The sequence below is a fragment of the Talpa europaea genome (genome assembly GCF_964194135.1).
Source record: "Talpa europaea genome assembly, chromosome: 8".
Taxonomy (NCBI): domain Eukaryota; kingdom Metazoa; phylum Chordata; class Mammalia; order Eulipotyphla; family Talpidae; genus Talpa; species Talpa europaea.
Genome location: NC_140075.1, coordinates 121,156,543 through 121,173,974, shown reverse-complemented (window position 1 = coordinate 121,173,974; position 17,432 = coordinate 121,156,543). Strand labels below are relative to the sequence as shown.

General features: G+C 55.8%; 1 protein-coding gene across 2 annotated transcripts in view; it reads right to left on the bottom strand.

Moving 5' to 3' along the window:
- Window positions 1–748: 748 nt before the first annotated feature.
- RCOR1 (REST corepressor 1) overlaps window positions 749–17,432 on the bottom strand; it is a gene marked incomplete at both ends in the record, with an annotated part of 68,843 nt that continues 52,159 nt past the window's right edge. Inside the window, 9 exons of one of the 2 annotated variants that reach the window (XM_084240971.1) lie at window positions 749–790; window positions 3,502–3,731; window positions 4,269–4,326; window positions 4,536–4,613; window positions 9,460–9,654; window positions 12,210–12,288; window positions 14,593–14,711; window positions 15,363–15,524; window positions 16,938–16,990. In XM_084240971.1, the coding sequence (XP_084097097.1) occupies window positions 749–790; window positions 3,502–3,731; window positions 4,269–4,326; window positions 4,536–4,613; window positions 9,460–9,654; window positions 12,210–12,288; window positions 14,593–14,711; window positions 15,363–15,524; window positions 16,938–16,990 (1,016 nt within the window). The remainder of the gene's footprint in view (window positions 791–3,501; window positions 3,732–4,268; window positions 4,327–4,535; window positions 4,614–9,459; window positions 9,655–12,209; window positions 12,289–14,592; window positions 14,712–15,362; window positions 15,525–16,937; window positions 16,991–17,432) is intronic. The other variant, XM_084240972.1, reaches the window with a different exon arrangement.

Below are 17,432 nucleotides of genomic sequence, written 5' to 3'. Positions count from 1 at the left end.
AGCACCAGGTACGTGGTGTGGACCGCATCTTGGAGTCGGGCGGCGGCGGGAAGTCAGGACAGGGTGGGTGCGCCCAGGCGGGCGGCGGCGCTGAGAGGTGAAGGCAGAAGGTGTCGAGGTCCACGGTCCCTTGAAGCTGCAGCGTCGTGTCGAGGACAGCTGCTGCGAACGAGCATTCCACGCAGGCGGGAGGGCGGGCCGAGCCGGTGGCAGAGGGCCACAGAGACGGTGCGGGGGCCACGGCGTGCTCCGGGCGTTTGCACAGAGGCTGGCACGCAGTTGGCCAGAGTCGGGCTTCCAGGAAGCATGATGTCACCTAGTGGACGCCTCAGGAGAGAGCAAGAGAAACTTCCCGAGGGCCAGCAGGGTCGCGGTCACTCTGGAAAGCACGTCATGCACAAAGTGGAGGTCGCAGGCCATGCGGGGACAGAGCCGCTGCTGGGCCGAGCGCCTGCTTGGAAGCTTGGCCAGGAGGAGCTGCCCGAGGTGGGCCCAGGAGCTCTGGAAAGCCGTGGAGGCCCCGCAACGGGAGGCGGGCAGGCGCTTGGAACCCGGCGATGCCGGCGCCTGGGAAGTGGCGCCAACATGGGGAACGAGCGAGGACTAAGGCAGACGCAGCCAGGACGCGACCTGCGCCTTTTTGGTAACAGCTGCTTGTCCAGAGTGCGGTGCAGTTGTCAAGGTGACGCCTGGTGACGCCTGGCACCGGTGACACCGCCGTCCACACTGGTGCTCAAGCCCCAGCGTCTCATGAAGCAGACGCGTATCTGACGTCAAGAACAGAAGCAGCCTGAGGAGAAGGAAACAGGAGTCAGCATGGCCACACCCCACGCGTGGTCTGCACAGAGGAGGCCCAGACGGCCTGTCCTGCCAGCACCACGGCCGGATGGCCAGAGGGCAGGCCAGGTGCGGCCTCCACAGACACAGGCCCAGGGCGCGGAGGCTGCAGCCTCTCTGGCTCTGTGCCTTTGGGCAGGGTCTGGTCTCTTTGGAAAATCAGTTCTTATGCAGAATGCACCACAGCAGGGGCTGCTTCGAGGGACAAAGGGAAACCCCTGGAGCAGGCACAGCAGCGTACCCAGCTGGAGGCCGGCCCCGGGGGCATCCTCACTGGCGAAATGGTGACTGGCGCTCAGCCACAGGCCCTGCTGGAGCCAGGGGTGCCGACACAAGTGGGGGGTCTTCTCTAAAAGCTTTTAACTTTTTATGTTAGTGATACAGTTTTTAAAATGTGGTGTTTTCTAAGCTTGAAATTTAATACAGTCCTATACTGTACAATTAAAAAAAAAAAAGCTTGCAAGGCATCTCTTAACCCCTCTGTTCTTCTCAAGGCTGACTCCCAGACCCAGATCTCAAGGCCCAGGTGCACTGAGGTGCACAGCAGCCCTCCGGGCGTCACTGCTGGGCAAAGCGCTGGACGATGGCTCCAGAGCCTGACCACAGCGGTCCCTTTCAGGCAGAATCACAGCGCAGGGCGGCGGTCCCCATCGCAGCAAACCTTTCCTCACTAGCATACTCACCGTCCACGTCGTCAGCAACTCCAGTCCGGCCTTGTGCTTGCTCAGGCCCCCCCCACCCTGGCTGGACTCCAGCCCGGCCCTGAGCGCCCTGCTCGGGCTCCCCTCCCCTCCCAGACCTGAAGGGAGAAAGTCTCTGGTGGACAGGCCTTAGGCCCCCAAGCTTCTGGCCACCTGATGCCCCTCCCTCTGTGCACTGCGCAGAGAACACCCAGGGTGGGGCGGGCAGCTGGCAGGCAGGGGATGACCCAGAGGCCAGCCGACAAGGACACCAGGCTCGAGCCCCGAGCAGAGCAGTGATCCAGCCAGCTGGCAAGCGCGCCCAACCTTGGTGGACGGAGAGGAACAGCCAGTCCTCACAGATGAATTTCCTGCTGCAGAGCAACCGGAAGACAGAAAGCCAGGGTGGCTCTAAGAGAGGCAGGGGCCAGTGACAAAGAAAACATGGGGAGAGGGCGAGACGCAGATGGCTGGCGAGGCAGACAGTCTGTGGACAAGACAAGAGATGGCATGGCAATGGCGGGCCCCAGGGGACAACCGCTCGCCTTCCAAGGACCTGCTTGGTGGCAGGGGGCGGGGGAAGGCCTAGGCCAGGAGGACGGGGCAGTCAGCTGGGAAAGAGTCCTGAGGTGCGCTGCTGTGCGGTCACCATGGAGGGGGATCATGAGGGATGGACCTTCCTGACAAGCCGGAAATGAAGTCACTGGCTACTAGGGCCAGTCAGGGCATGAGGTGTCTTAACAGAGGGACGCACGAGGGACTGGGGTGTCTGGGTCCCGGCCTGACCATCCCTTCCTTTGACGGAGCGCCATGGCCATGTGTGCAGCAGAGGGGCCGGCGCTCCCACAGGCCGAGGGAGGCTTCTGCCCTGGCAAGTTTGTGAAGGCCCTTTGTACTTCCAGCCTGTGAGCTGTGTCCAGGCCTAGATGCCGACTGGCTGGGAAGGTATGACCGGCTCGGGAAAACAGACGAGCGTCACTGCCTGCGCCAGGGCTAGGCCATGCACAGCCAGGCCTCGGGGGCTACTGTCGCTGCCAGGGCAGACACTCTGCTCCCTCCTCACAAGGGCCTCTGGCAGAAGCCTCCAGAGAGTCAAAGTATGTCACCATCAGCATGTGCGCGCTCCTGTTGGCCGCGGCCAAGGCAGAGCCTGACCATCGAGGTCAGCTCCCCAGGGCCGCCCTGCTCACCTGACCGGGGCAGGGCCTGGCTGCCCCTGCAACAGGCTCTGAGCACAAAGGGGTCGCATAGACAACACAAAACAGGCCATTTCCAGGCAGTGCTGTCCCGCCCGCGAGTCTGATGAAGTGGTGACTTTGCCTGCAGAGCTCAACTCATCCCTTTTCATGTCAGAGACAAACTCCAAAGTCCAGGGTGGCTGTGAGTGGCCCCTGACCTGGGCCAGTGCCACTCACTTGTCCGTGGGTGTGGGGAGTGCACAGCAGGGCAGGCCAGCCTAAAGGAGGGAATGGCCAGCCCATCAGCCACAGGACACAGGGAGGGAGCAGGCGGCCCCGCGGCTTTAGTAATCCCCTGCCGGGTCCTGGAGTCGACCAGAATGTCCACCACCATGCAGCCATGGCCTGGAGCCGTGCCCCTCAACACTTGAGCCAGCCATCTGCAGACACACCAAAGGGTGGATGGTGTGGCCAGCGGGACTGGCGCAAGCCCTGGCTGGGGAGCCTGTGGCCTGCCATGAGCCCACAGCACGCTGACGTGACTGAGCTCTCACAAGCCTCCAGGGCCCACACCCTGACGTGCGCAGTCTTTCTGCGTTCAGACAGCACTGGTTTAAGTAAACCCGGGTGGAATTCAGAATCTGCCTAGGAATTAAAATGTGAGCAACACATAGTGACAAAAACAGACCGTGTGGCGTTTAAGGTAAGAGTCAAGTTACTGAGCCCAAAGGTATTTCCACAGCTGAAAGCTGCCCTCCCTGAAGAGACTGGCGCCAGCGAAAGAGACGGGCTTGTTGCACACGTACCTCATCCTCCTCTTCAGGCACCTTGATGGAGTTATCCGGGGACTTCATGGGCTTCTGGCTACTGGGCCCGTTGGCCGCCTCCTTCCCGTGCTCCGCCTCCCACTCTTGCAGGACCTCATCGATGTTGAAGCGGCGTCGATAGTTCACGAAAAAGTTTTTCACTTGTACTACTGACTTGTTCCCAATCACATCTGAGATGGCCTGAAAATCTCGGCCATATTTCCTGATGGCTGAGGACACAAGAGAGCATTTTTTTCAACAGAAGAGGAAAACCATTTTCCACACACACAACTGACACCCCACGTCCAGGTATGAAAGCCACAGGCCTCAGCAGCGGACAGGCCCTTAGGGCGAGGCCGGCGGAGAGAATAGCCAGCATGGTTCTCCCACCGACAGCCATCCAGCTGCCCAGCCTGACCCCACCACGCCCCTCAGGTTGCAGATGGCCCCGGGCCCGGCAACGTCCCCCGAGGGCTGTGGCTACTCCACAGCGTCTCTTTAAGGCCCCAAGCCCAGAACACCTGACCGCAGAGCCGCGGCCTTGGGCCTGCTGCGCTCCTGCTCAGGGAGGACACTCACACCTTCAGGAAACCAGGCTCCAGGTTAATGTCACATCCTGGAGACACGGGGAGGCAGAGGGAAGGCCCACAGGGAACGCGGTCACTGGCTACAGTGATGCTCGCCAAGGGGGGCTCTCTGGGAACGCGGCATGGGGAGTAGGTGGGGCAGCCTTTTCCAGAGCATGTTCTAAGGAGAAGGCCCCTCACCTTGTACGGCGAGGAGCTGCTCCTCCGTGGTCCAGCGCGCGTTACACTTCTGGGCGACCTGGGCAGCAAAGGACTGCATTAGCACACTGCAGTGAAAGGAGCTGTCCCAACCAGGGCGGGTGAGGCTTTTTCTCACACTAGAGCATCAACATCAACTAGGCACATAAACTCGCGCCTATGCCTGCTAAAGGATGTACATTCATGGCTGTTTTCTTGGACACACACAGCTCGGGTGTCACCTCCAAGATGGCCTTAGCATCTCCTCACCTCTGGCAGTCGATATGGTTCTATCCCACCATCAAGTTTTTCTTTGAGAGCACTGTTTGTCTGCTTAATGTTCTGAATCTAAGAGACAGAAGAAAACATTTTAATTTACAAAATGAAAAAAAAATTCCCAAAGGTTTAAAAAGAAAATAGAACTAAAAAAACTAAAAGAAACAAAAGACCAAGAGCAAAGACGTCGCTGAGCTCCATGGCAGCCCAAAATGGAGGCTCAACCGCGTCCTCAGAGACATCTGCCTGGCCCTAACTGGCGCGCGCAGCTGCAGACAAGGGGCCGCAGCAAGGGAGGGAGGGCGGGAAGGAGTTTGCTCGCAGCCCAAAGCCCCCCGTGGTCACAGCCGGTCGCCCGAGCAGCAGAACTAGCCCCGGGGCTCTGACACGGAAGACATGGCGCAAGGCCAGGGCTTCCAGGCCCACGACCCCGAGTGACGGCAGGTGGGCGGCGAGAAGCAGGAGGAGCTGGGGCTGGAGCAGGCGCCGAGCAGGGAGCCTCGGACTCCAGGTCCAGAGGGCCCCAGGCAGGTCCACATGCACCACGGCCTTCTTGATGGGGAGGAAGACAGGAAAGCAACGGGCCTGTTTCCCACAAAGCTCATTTGGACCAACTGTAACTTCTGTTTCTCACGAATTATCTTTTCCCGTATCGTTGCTTTGATTCAACAAAACTACACTTCCACTGCCCTCGGCCAATCGAAAGGACACAAACGAACACCACAAACTGCTCACTCAGCCCACGTCCCACCGGGCCTCCGCCCTGCACGGGCTTGGGCGCACCTGTCCCCACACGCAGCAGGGGTGCGCCTGAGGGCAGACTGTGGGCGCGGGCACCCAGGCTCGCGAGTTAAGAAACAAGGAGAGAACCAGGCTCATCCTCCTGAGCGAGGCGTCCGCGTCTCTCTCCGGCAGATGGTGCCCCCAAGCAGAAGTCCCACTGAGGCAGGTGAGGAGAAGCAGGGCGAGGAAGCACGCTCACCCTCTTTAACGAACTCTTTTTTTTTTTCCAATTTATCAAGTTTTATTTTTGGATATGTGCTAAATCTCAGGAACGGTGGGCCATCTTCAGCCTGCCGTCTTGTACAAGGCTGAGACGTGCGTAACAAACTCTCTTCTAACTCCACAGCGCCGAGCGCCGACAGCTCGCAGAATCGCCGCCTCACGCCCCGTCCTCCCAAGTGCCGCTTCTTCTCAGGGCTTTTAAAGGGAAGTAGATGGGCTGAGAAGAGGTCCCTGTGGTCAAGGGCACCAGCCGCAGAGCCAGCCCCCAGGCCTATCTGGGTAGTGCCAAGTCGGCCTTAAAGACAAGTGAGAAGGAAAATGCAGGAAACGTGCTCAAAATGTAGAGTAAACCACAAATGGGGACCTTGGTTTACAGAAATTTGCGTTAGTTTATTTTGAAAATGTACAAGAAAGAAAAGAAACTGGCCCGGAGCTCACTCTGGCGGGCACTGGAGACAGCGCCGCTGCCAACGCAGTGGGCCTGGTCCCGAGGACTTGGGTTTTAACAAGCTCAGACACAAATGTCCATATGTGGGTTTTTGCCACCGCGCAGCCGCGCCCACGCCTGTGCAGAGCAGGGACGCAGGTCACGGAATTCTCCCTCAGTGAAGAGCCCGGCCTAGAAACATCTGTCAGGGAATCAGCAAATTCTCAAGTCGGGAGTCTGGAGAACGCCCAGCCCTGGCAGCCTGTCGGATGTGTCCTCTGCTCCCTCTCACCGCTTAGCCACGCTCCTGTGGGCAGAGCTGGGCCTACACTGCCGCTGATGGAGCGCTGTCGTCCACAGGCCAGCGACATGTCTGCACACACGCCTGCTCCCCACAATCGAGAGAGGGGCACGGAGGGTCTTTCCGAGGCCAGAAAGCAACCACCAGCCTCGGAGCACCGTAGACCCACGTCTGCTAGTGACACTGACCCTACCAGGGGCAGCTAGTGGGGCACCAGTCCAGCACCCAACCGCGCAAGTGACCCTGTGCCAGGGAAGACACCGGCCGCCGTGGAAGCGGCATTTAAGGAGATGGCAGCAGCAGCACGCAGACCAAGCAGCGCTGCCCAGCCGCCCCCACCCCCTGGCTGGACACAGCCTCCGATCCTTGACCTGGGGTGGGTGCTAAGAGGCTGCTCTCAGACGTCAGGTGCCCACTCTCCCTGAGGCCCAGGGACCTGGCATTGCTTTCTAGGTGACGACATCCCTGCGGCCAGGAGCAGCCCCGGGAAGCGCTGGCCATGGCCCCAGAACCTCGGGGAAGGCCAAAGCCCTTCCTGCTAAGAGGGGCAGATGGCCAGCTCTGCCTCCACCTCCCCCACCTGCTGGGGATGAGATGCGAAGCTGCAAGATGGCTTCCGGAGCGCCCACTGCCAGCAACAGGCACGATGAGATGCCCAGCCCTCGAGGCCAGGCTGCCAGCCACTGAGGCTGGGACTTCTAGCTATTTGAGAGAAACAAATCCTCGATTACTTAAGCTCTCGGTGATCAGGTTTTCAGGCGACAATGTTTGTGACAGACCAGCAGGCACGAGGCTCCTGGACCAATGGACCACAAGACACGCCCACCTTGTGCCGTCCTGACCTGCTCCCTTTGCATCGTGAAGCCCCTGCCCTGGCACCACACGGCCAGCTGGAGCGTGACGGGTGAGGCGACAGGCCTCCGCTGCAGACAGCCAGGCAGACGTGCACGTGTGGAAGAGGCCACGGCCGAGACCGCAGAAGGTAAGGCCCCTTCTCCTTCCAGCCAGACCCACAACCAGAACCCTCGTTCTGAAAACCAGAGACTCTTTCATCTGTCATGCTAGAGGATGAGTAACAGCTTTGTGGAAGCGCTTTAGCACAGTCACTTCCAACAGCCGGCGGCAGGGACCCGGCAGAGCGCTGCCCCGAGGCCCTTGCGGAGGACGAGAAGCGCCACGCGGCCCTGATCAGCGCTCACCCATGCTTCACAAGAGCTGAAACCGCTCGCGCCGCAGCCTCACACATCCTGGGAGATAGGGAGGGAGAGGATAAAGCCCCTCGTATGGAAAAAAGCCCAGAAGATAAAGTGATTCTCCTAAGATGAGAGCACAACCGAGCCGGCTGCTGGGCAAGAGGCTGGCCCTGGGCCGCCTCACCAGACCCCACTCCCTCAGGGACCAAGCCACACGAGGCCACTTTCACCTCCCAAGGAAAGCATCTGGATCAACACGCACTGGGCAGACAACCGGAAGTCAGCCGCCTGGCCACGGCGCCCCGGCGGGCAGCGGGCACGAATGAAAGAGCAACACTAAACCGCGGGGCAAAGCCAGACACGCGACCAGCGAGAATGACATAAAGTACCAGAACAAAAAGCCCTGAGGACCGCGGGCCCTGGGGAGGCCAGACGGCCTTGTGTGCCGTGTCCAGGGCTGCCCTTAGGGTGGAGGTTCTGGTCTATACGGTCACTACAGCCTCAATCAAAACTCTAAGAAAATGATACTTCTGGAAGGTCAGGTGGTTCTAAATTGTACAGAAAATAGAAAGGGTCTGGAACAGGGGCGAGCACCCCGGAGGCCGCAGCAGCAGGGCCAGATGGCTCTTGCCGGGGGCGCTTCCGTCCCACTAGGATCACAGACCCGGGGCACGGCCGAGACCGCGCCGCGGCGGGGAAGGATGGTCTCTAAGACAGCAGGCACTCTATGTGCCCACACCACTGCCGGAGGCCGCCGGCCGGGCAGACACGCCCCTCCCCACCACAACACACGCGGCACCCCAGCAGGGCCGAGGTTCCAGAAACGAAGGCGGCTGAGACTCCCAGGAGCGGGACCTCCGTGCACCCGACATGGGCTCCTAACGCGAAAGACCAGAGGAGGGCCTGGGGGGCTCCTACGGGGAAAGTCTGTCCGTCACAAGACACTGCTGAGAAAGCGGACAGGCAGGACTCAGAGTAGGGCGGGGCCTGGCAAACATGGCGATGCCTAGGCCTGCCGGGGAGGTGCCGCGGACATTTGCTGAGCCAAGGCAAAGATGCTGCCACCCCAGGCTGACCCAGCCCAATGTCAGTGCTGCTGCCGCCAGGAAAGCCCGATGTACGGCCCAAACTGTTCTGCCGCGTGCCGTGGAACCGTCAGCCCTGCTCGCACTACTGGGCATGGGCACCCAGCCAGCAGCCCCTCAGGCAGACGCCCCAGGATACTGCTCAGTCACCTGGCCGGCCCAGGACACGCTGCTGGCAGAGTCCTGCGCAGCCCCGAGGGAGAAGGTGGCCTGAGGGTGCTTCGCCCACACAGCGAGGAAGATGCACATGGCCACTCACTACTCCGTGTGCCTCATGTACTGGACAAACCAGCCACGAAAGAAGCCACTTCACAAGACTCTGTCTATACAAACTCAAAATGGGGAGAACGACACGTGATGGAAAAACCAAGACCAGGCCACCTAGGGGGAGGTGGGCAAGGATGCGGCAAGCCCCAGGGTGGCCTGCGACTCAGCTACCTGGCCTTGCGCTCCGGCTCTCACACAGCGAACACTCCAATTTTGAAAATAATTTAAGGGAAAAATAAATCAGTGGACCAGCACCTAAACTGTTCCAGCCAATTTCATAGAAACAAAATGCACAAGGGCCTCTCTGGTGGCACAGGGGTTAGTCTCAGTGTTATGAAGCGATCGCCAGCCACTGTGGCCTGAGTTCGATTCCTGGCAAGGGAGCTACCCACAGGGCGCAGCAAGACCTCTCCTGTCTCCCTGCTGTTCCCCTCAGCAGAAGATCTCAGTGGATCCGCCTGCTCTGCTCCCCACTCTGTCTCTGGTGAGTCCTCGCACCCTGCACCTCTGGCCTGCATCGCAATTCTTGCATGCATTAATAAATTAAGTAAGAAATAAATTAAAATAGAAACAAAACGCCCTTTGCCATTTGTGGAGACAGAACGCCCACTGCTGACTTCGCTGACATGGCTGTGGGTACCTGGCGCTTGATGGAAACCAGCTCCATGTCCAGGTGTCGAAGCACGGTGGTAGCCGCTGTGGCATTGGCAGAAACGGCCTCCACATCTTCTTGAGAAAGGAACATCCCTCTCGGAGGCTTCCTTTTCGCTCTATTCTTCGCTTGTGTGCTGTGCTTTTCTTTTTTAATCTGAGGAACTGTCTCAGTGGGGGGTACCTGCGAGATACATGTGTTTGATAAATGAAACTGAAAAAAAAATTAAAATGCCCAATGTGGGCCTCCTTGATGACACAGGCATTAGTCTCAGGCTGTCACTGCTGTGGCCTGAGTTCGATCCCCGGCCAGGGAGCTACCCACAGGGTGCACCAGCCCTCTCCTGTCTCCCCGCTGCTCCCCTCAGCAGTGGTTTTCAATGGATCCACCTGTTCTGCTCCCCATCATCTCTGGTGAGTCCTTTCACCCCCACCCCTCTGGCCTAACCCCAGTTCTACCAAAAACAAGAAAAAGAGAGAGATACTGTGCATAAACAAATAAACGAAATGCCCAGCAAAGGTGAGAAAGTGCTATCTCCTTAACAGGGTCCAGTCTAAGCCCAGTAATGTGCATGCCACAGTCACCAGCTCCAGAGCGCAGCAGGCAGTTAACAGGCAGGAACACTGGCTAGTGAATTTGGGAAAACACTTCAAAGTGTACTCCATTTCCTTCTTGTACAGACACATCCTCATTCTATCACTTTAAGACTGTAGCAGTAAGCACTCTCACCTGCCTGCAGTAATTGGGGAAATCTGTATTCTCCCCTGGGGAGCTTTGTGAATAAGGAACTATTTTATCCTAACAGGCCCTAACAATACAGAGGACAGATGACCACTGTAAGGAAAAAATGATTCTGCACATGTATAAAATATACATTCAAGTCCTGTAAATCTTCTCAGAAGTCCATAAAAATATAAACTTCAATGTGAAATTATGACTGGTTTATACTTTTTTTTGGGGATGACACAACGTTTAGGGCAACTGTGTGACTTACTTCAAACAGTATATGTGTAATCTTAAAATGCATGGCTGATTAACTTTCTTAAAAGTGCTTTCTCTATCTAAAACCAAAACCTCCAGCAACGGAATGCAGTAAACGCTCGCTAGGAAAAAGTGACCACTCACTGGCCCCTGCTTTGAGAGGAAAGGGCTTGTGACTGTTCGCAGCCACCTTCTGCTGCGTGCATTAGCACGGCCAGCACGGCTGGACATGCCAGGCCTCTCCGCTCCATGGCGCACCCACCACGCCTGACAGCAGGCACACGCAGTACATGGACATACCACGGGCGGCCAGTCCAGTACTGTGCCGCACCGTGCTGCCCACCCGCTGGCCACATATCTGCTTGGGCAACATTTTAGTAGTTGAAGAAACCAAGATTCAACCATTATTTTTGAATCAGACATTGTTTTATATAAATAAGAATTACAGAAATTAATATAAAACCCAGCCTTCTTTCATTAAAAATGTTCTATTGAAAGAACCTTACAAATAAAAATGCATCAAAACAAAGCTTATTAAAAATTGTAAATGTGATCTGGTTTCCCAAACAATCCAATGTAGCGAGCCCTTCTGGGTCCTGGCAAGCTGCTGCCACCCAGCAGTCACTAGCTCCAAGGTGGTGACACGCACCAAAAGACATCTTAAAGATGTTTCTAGAACACTCTGACCCAGCAATTCAACTGTCAGAAATTAATTCTAATGGAAAAAATTAAGAGCACTGATATGAGTGTGTGGACAGGGGCCGCCATCTGCTAAGCAGCCGCAGTGCTGTGGGTGCCGTGCTCACTGCCACGTGCAAGCATGGGGCTCCCGCTCTGTGACACGTGTATCATGGCAGAGTGTTAAGGTCGAGGTACATCCAGACACCTCCGCTCTTCCCAGCCTAATACAGCTGTTCTCCTATAATGCCCTTTTGAACGAGACTCCTCGGAGGCTCTACTACAGCTGCGGGCGCTGTCTGAGCAGCAGCGGTGAGCATGCACTGGGCATGTCCATGCTGGACTGGTCCTCCAGTTAGAGCTAAGGGCTGAAGGGCTCCAGGGTGCTCAGCAGCCCTTTCCTGGGGGGAACCCTGGTGATACCCCTGGGGGGCCTGTGCAGGTAAGGCTTGGCTTGGGGTGTCCAACCTGTTCCATGGAGTCCTGGGTCTCCCTGGAGAAGCCTGAGGTTCCCACACATGCTTTACTAAATTATGGGTACCATGATCCACGATGCAAACCCCATCCTCACACCCCACTGTTCTCAGTGGGAAAGTCACAATAAACAAATGTTACATATAAACAAATGTTACAAATAAAACAGTCACATGCAACTGCAGAGATTCCTGGGTCCTTTAAATCCAGAGACTAAAAACACCTGGGTGATTCTGAAGACGGGCGAGACCAACGTTCACCGTGGTGCAGCGTCCCTGGGTATGACCCAGGCTGCTGGCTCTGCCAGTGCCAGGAAGACCACCAGGCTGGGCGCCTCAGGAAGGAAGGCAGCCAGGGCCCTGCTTCCCCCGGCAAGCCCCGCGCTCGCTGCGGCTGCCTTGTCCTCGAAGGCTTCCTTTACTCGTGTTTCTTGGTCAACAAAACTCTAAGTTCTATAAAGCGAAGTGAGTATTGTTTAAAAACCATATTATGACCCCCTGGACACAGCACTTACTATATTACGTAGGGTAGAGGAAGGGGAACGTTTTACTGAAGGAACTAGTAATGACATGTATTTGCCTAAACAATACCAGGGGAAAAAATACCTCCTTTTTGCTCTCCTTGTTTTGATCAATCTCAATGTCAATGGGGTTATTTCCATTTGTTTCTTCCAGTTCATCCTCACTGGAAGACAAGAACAGGTTACTACAGGTTACTTTATACTAATTCTATTTAATACACAAACATAAGCAATAAAATGACTCAACGACAGATATAACAGGAAATCAGTATTTGTTTTCAGAATGCTGAGATAAAAACATCTTTAAAATTAAAATAATGAGGGCCTCCCTGGTGGCGCAAGGGGTGAAGACACAACCTACGCAGCTGTCCACAGCCACTGCAGCACGAGTTCAATCCCCACCCAGGGAGCCGACCCACATGGCGCAGCAGACTCCTCCTGTCTCCCCACTGCTCCCCTCAGCAGTGGATTTCAGTAGATCTGCCTGTTCTGCTCCCCACTCTGTCTCTGGTGAATCCTCTCACCTCCCCTCCACACCTCTGGCCTGTACCCCACCTCTTGTATGCATAAATAAATAAATCTTTAAAAATAAAATAATGACTCCATAGTTCCTTCATTCTAAATGATAAAAATACCAGTAAAGTAGGTTTCCAACTCCTAAACCCGGTCTAGAACACCGCTACTTTATACTTGTGAAGTGCTTTCTCTCGACTCGACTGAAGTATCTTTACACTATTTCTTACATTTCCCCATGACTGCCCGGTGGAGGACCAGGACAGGGGGACCAGGCCGACAGAGAAGTCAGGCACAGACTGGGGAGCTACGCCATGCTCGGGCCCACCTGCCTCCTCACAGAAACACGAGCCTGAGAGTGGGAGGGCCCAGCTTGCGGTCGGGATAACTGGTATTTTAAATTAATTAAATAACACTTGCGCTGTACGGCACTTCAGGTATTTTTACCTACATTCACCTATGTAATATTCATTTTGAAACAAAAACAAAAGCCACGGTGTGGCAGGTAGGACCTTCACCACATCCAGGAAGAGCCCCAAGGCTCAGCGAGGCCACAGCCCCTGCACGAGGCTCGCCTTCCAGCCACCCTCCTCACCCCAGGAGTGAGAGGTTGTGGCCGGGGAGAGAGCGCCCGAGGAGGCACCCTGGGGCTGAGAGGGCTCCGTCTCAGGGCAGGAGAGGGTTCCGTCCCGGTCCCTGTTCTTCCTTCCCAGGGCTCGCCCTGCCCGTACCGCGGTTCCCCGCACGGTGATGCTGCAGCCTGGCCTCTGATCCCCTGAAGGATAACAAACCCCAATTTATTTCCTCATTTAAGCCTGACTTCAGTGCAGAAGGACGCACCTGCCTGCAGCGACAGGCTCAACTGAGAGACAGTGAACAAGACCTGCACGTAGCGGAAATGCCAAGTCTAAATCCAAGCTGCCTGTGCCCTTCCCCAGCTAGTAAAAGCGCGGCCCCCACCCAGACCTCAGGTGGATGCTGTAGAGCAAAAGCACACGGCTGCGTCAAGGGCGGCGTCCCCGGACTCCTACAGCCCGAGCGCGGGTGGGGCATCCTCAGCACCGCTGCCCTTTCAGACGTGGCCCAGAGTCCAGGCTCTCCAACAGCCACGCACCCCCCGGCCTGTTCCAGGTCCTCTTTCACTCGAAATCACAAAAGCTCCTCTGAGATGGGGCTATAGAGATTACACAGTTCCTCTTCCTTCATTTAACATTTTTTTTTTTTAAATTAAAAGTGTGGAATATAGGTTTTAAAAACCACCAACATTTTCCCCCAACCTAAAAAAGGGTCACGTTGGTGTATGGCTTTCTGGACTTTAAACACCATCGTCTAAGAACAGAGGAAATTAAGGCCGGGGGTGGAAAGTGCTGACCGGCCTTGCCCAGGAGGGTCTAAGCTGGACCTCTGCTGGAGGCTACAGCCACTTCCGAGCGGAGCTCAGCCCCTCAGCCCACCTTTCAGACCATAAGACGCAGTCTGCGCGCTGCTCTGTCCGTGAAACTCACATTTTTACTAAGAAATCACAAAATGTCCCCTCCTCCCCTCACAGTCACAAAACAGATGATCAGAAACAGGAAGGAAACCCAAACTGTTCTGTGATCTCTCCTAATAAACCCAACATACAAGCTTGTCAGTGCTGCATAAGCAAACCACATTAATTTCAGCCCTGGACACCCAGGTGCCCCCTCTAGCAGGAGACGACTCGCGGCAGCATGAGGATGCGCTCGGGCAAGGCCTCTCTCGAGACACAGGTCTACCCGCAGCTGGCGGTGGTGAGAAGAACACCAGCATGGAGCAGGCTCACGTGCCGAACAGCTCACGAGCGCTGAGCCGGGGTGTGTGCCAGCCTGGGCTCCGGGGACGGTGCGGGAAAATGCAATCACCCCACCTTTCCTAGTCAGGCTCCCCAGGTCTTTAGAACCGCTGCAGCTCGGGACAGCCCCCAGCACACTGACCTCTCCTCACGCTCCCGCTTCTGCTTCCGAGCATGGCGGTCCATCACGCTGGTCTTGGTCCTGGTCTTCTTCCAAGAATAGTAAAACTTGACGAGGCTGGCGATCGACTTGTCAGGAAGCTGCACGTCAAAGACGAGTCGATTTAGGGTTAAAGCTAATCTTTACAAATCAAGCGTGTTTAGGTACATGTAGTGAAGATCACGCACCCACACTATGAAAGGCCTGGGCCTCAGAGCCTTTCCTCTAAAGAAGACAACTGCTGAAGAACTTTCCTCCCTGCAACTCTAAGTTACTAATGTTCCAACTGTACACTTAGCTCATGAAAGTTTATAAAGTCCATTTAAGAAGAATCCGAATCTCACGCACCTAAAGTTCTAGAGTAACTTTTGGATTTTATTTTCAAATTGACTTCAAGCCCTGACACAGCTGTCCACAAGCATTCATGGAAGGAGCCCACCGAAGAACTTTCTAGAAGGTGAAAGGCAGGCAGGTCTTCCCCAGGTAGGCAGGTCTCTGACACGCCACCTCAGATAATCCCCAAAGACCCTTCCTATAGGACTCATCTTCTGGGGAGTCCCACCAGGGAGGGCAGGCGTGACACCGCCAAGCAAGGAGAGCTGGGGAGTGTCACTTGTGCAGTGGGCACCTTCCTTCCCGGCCAGCGACCGGCACCGAGCTGCTTCTAGGGAGTGCTGTCAGGAGGGGCCCACACGTGAGGTCGTGATCCTTCCCCTTAGGCTGCGGGGGTGACGGTGGTCTCATCTACTCACCATTTGTTGGATTCTATGAAAAGTTTTCCCGTGAAAACTAAAGGCTTGCTCAAATAAGACTTTATCTTCCACAGTCCACTCATCTGGGAAGGGGGTAAAGTTGGGCAAATCAGCCAATGACTTTTCAATATTATGCTTATGCCAAAATAGCATTCCAAGAGCCTAGAAAAACAGTATCAGTGACATTTTAGATCAAAGACATGAATGAAACATTAAAAGAAATGAGGCGAGAGGACGCGTGTGGCTGCGCACAGACAAGCGAGCGCCTGGCCCTGCTCCTCCTCAGCAGCCCCGGCCCCGCACGGCCTTCTCCGGTCCGGACACGGAGCTGAGGAGCGACTTCCCCAGTGCCAGTGCGGGGGACAGAAGCCTCAGGTGGGCTAGTGGCGGGGGGGGGGGGGGCAAGCAAGAAACTGGGCTCTTGATGCCGCTGCACGGAAGGAGACAGTAACTGCTTTATTGTTCTTTTGCCCAAAAACTCAAAAATACAGTTTGTTTGTTTTTTAATCTCAGGAGAAAATACACAAATGGGTAACTAGAAATGAGACATAAATTAAGGAATATTTTCCTGAGAAAACACCTGTATTATGAACATGAAAATGTTCATATTTTTGAAAAACAAAATCCTTAAACATTCATACAAATACATTTATCAATCACCCAATAATATTTACATTTGCTAAACAGATAAAATTGGAGGATTTTTCTGAGCAACCTTGTGAAGTTTGTGAGCACAGTTTGGAAAAAGAGAAGCAAGAGGCCCTCCCTGGGGGCGCAGGGGTCAGTCTCAGCGCTATCAAGCTATCAGGCCACTGTGGCCTGAGAGTGACCCCTGGCCAGGGAGCTGACCCACAGGGCGCAGCAGATCTCTCCTGTCTCCCTCTGCGCCCCCTCAGCAGTGGATCTCAGTGGATCTGCCTGTTCTGTTCCCCACTCTGTCTCTGGGGAGTCCTCTCACTCCTCATCCCACACTCCTGGCCTGTACCCCAGTTCTTGTAGCATAAATAAATCTTTTAAAAAAGCAGCAAGAAAGATCACCTTACTGTAATTGTCTAGCAATTCTACCAGATAAACTGACTGAGAAGGCCAAGGCTGGAGCCAGTGTGTCCCTGCCAGGCCGCGAGGGGCGTGCTGGGCACCAGGGCAGGCGAGCCGCTTGAGGCTGAGCACCTGGACCTGCACACCAGGAAGTACCAGCCCGACCCACTCACTGCAGAAGCAGGCCCCAGCGACAGGACCGAAAGAGATGCCACGCTTCCGGAGGAGAAATACTCTCGTAGGCTTCTCATTAACAGGCTCCAAATAACTTAAACTTGGTCAAATGTTCAAGGATGAGTGACGTAAGACAAGCAACACGGCACCAAGATGCAGCTGCAGGCCCGGGGCGGTAGCCAAGTCGGGGGCACCCACATTGCAGTGGCACAGACCCCCCGCGGCCCAGCGTGAGGCCCAGCGCACACACCCGCTGCCGCAGCCAGCCCCTGGCTACCTTGCCAGTGACCACCCAAGAGAGCCACAGGGGACAGAGCTGCGGGACCCCTGCAAGCGGGGCCCAGAACAACTGGGCGGGCTCACCTGTTCCATGTTGTAGCCGTGCTTCTCCTTGGCGATGGCGATGTACTCGTCCACTGAAAGGCAAAAAGGCAGGGGGCTGAGGGGGACGCAGGCCGTCCACACCCTCCCCACCCTGCACAGGCACCGCAGCCCCCGCCCCAATAAGAGGAGACAGGGTGGTAACATCCCTGAAGTCTTGAGGAGGACCCACTGTGGCTCTTACACACCTAAACCCCAGAGAAGTGACTGGAAGGAGACTCAAGTGCTAACAGTACTTACCTGTGGTTGGCGAGATCATGACTCTCATTTTTTTTTTTAAAGATTAATTTTATTTTATTTATTATTTATTTATTCATACAAGCACTGGGTATAGTCAGAAGCGCGGGAGGGTGAGAGAATCCACCAGAGCCAGAGCGGGGAGCAGAGCAGGCAGAAGGACCGAAGTACACTGCTGAGGGGAGCAGCGGGCGGCAGGAGAGGTCTGCGCGCCATGTGGGACCCTCCTCCAGTGGCCGG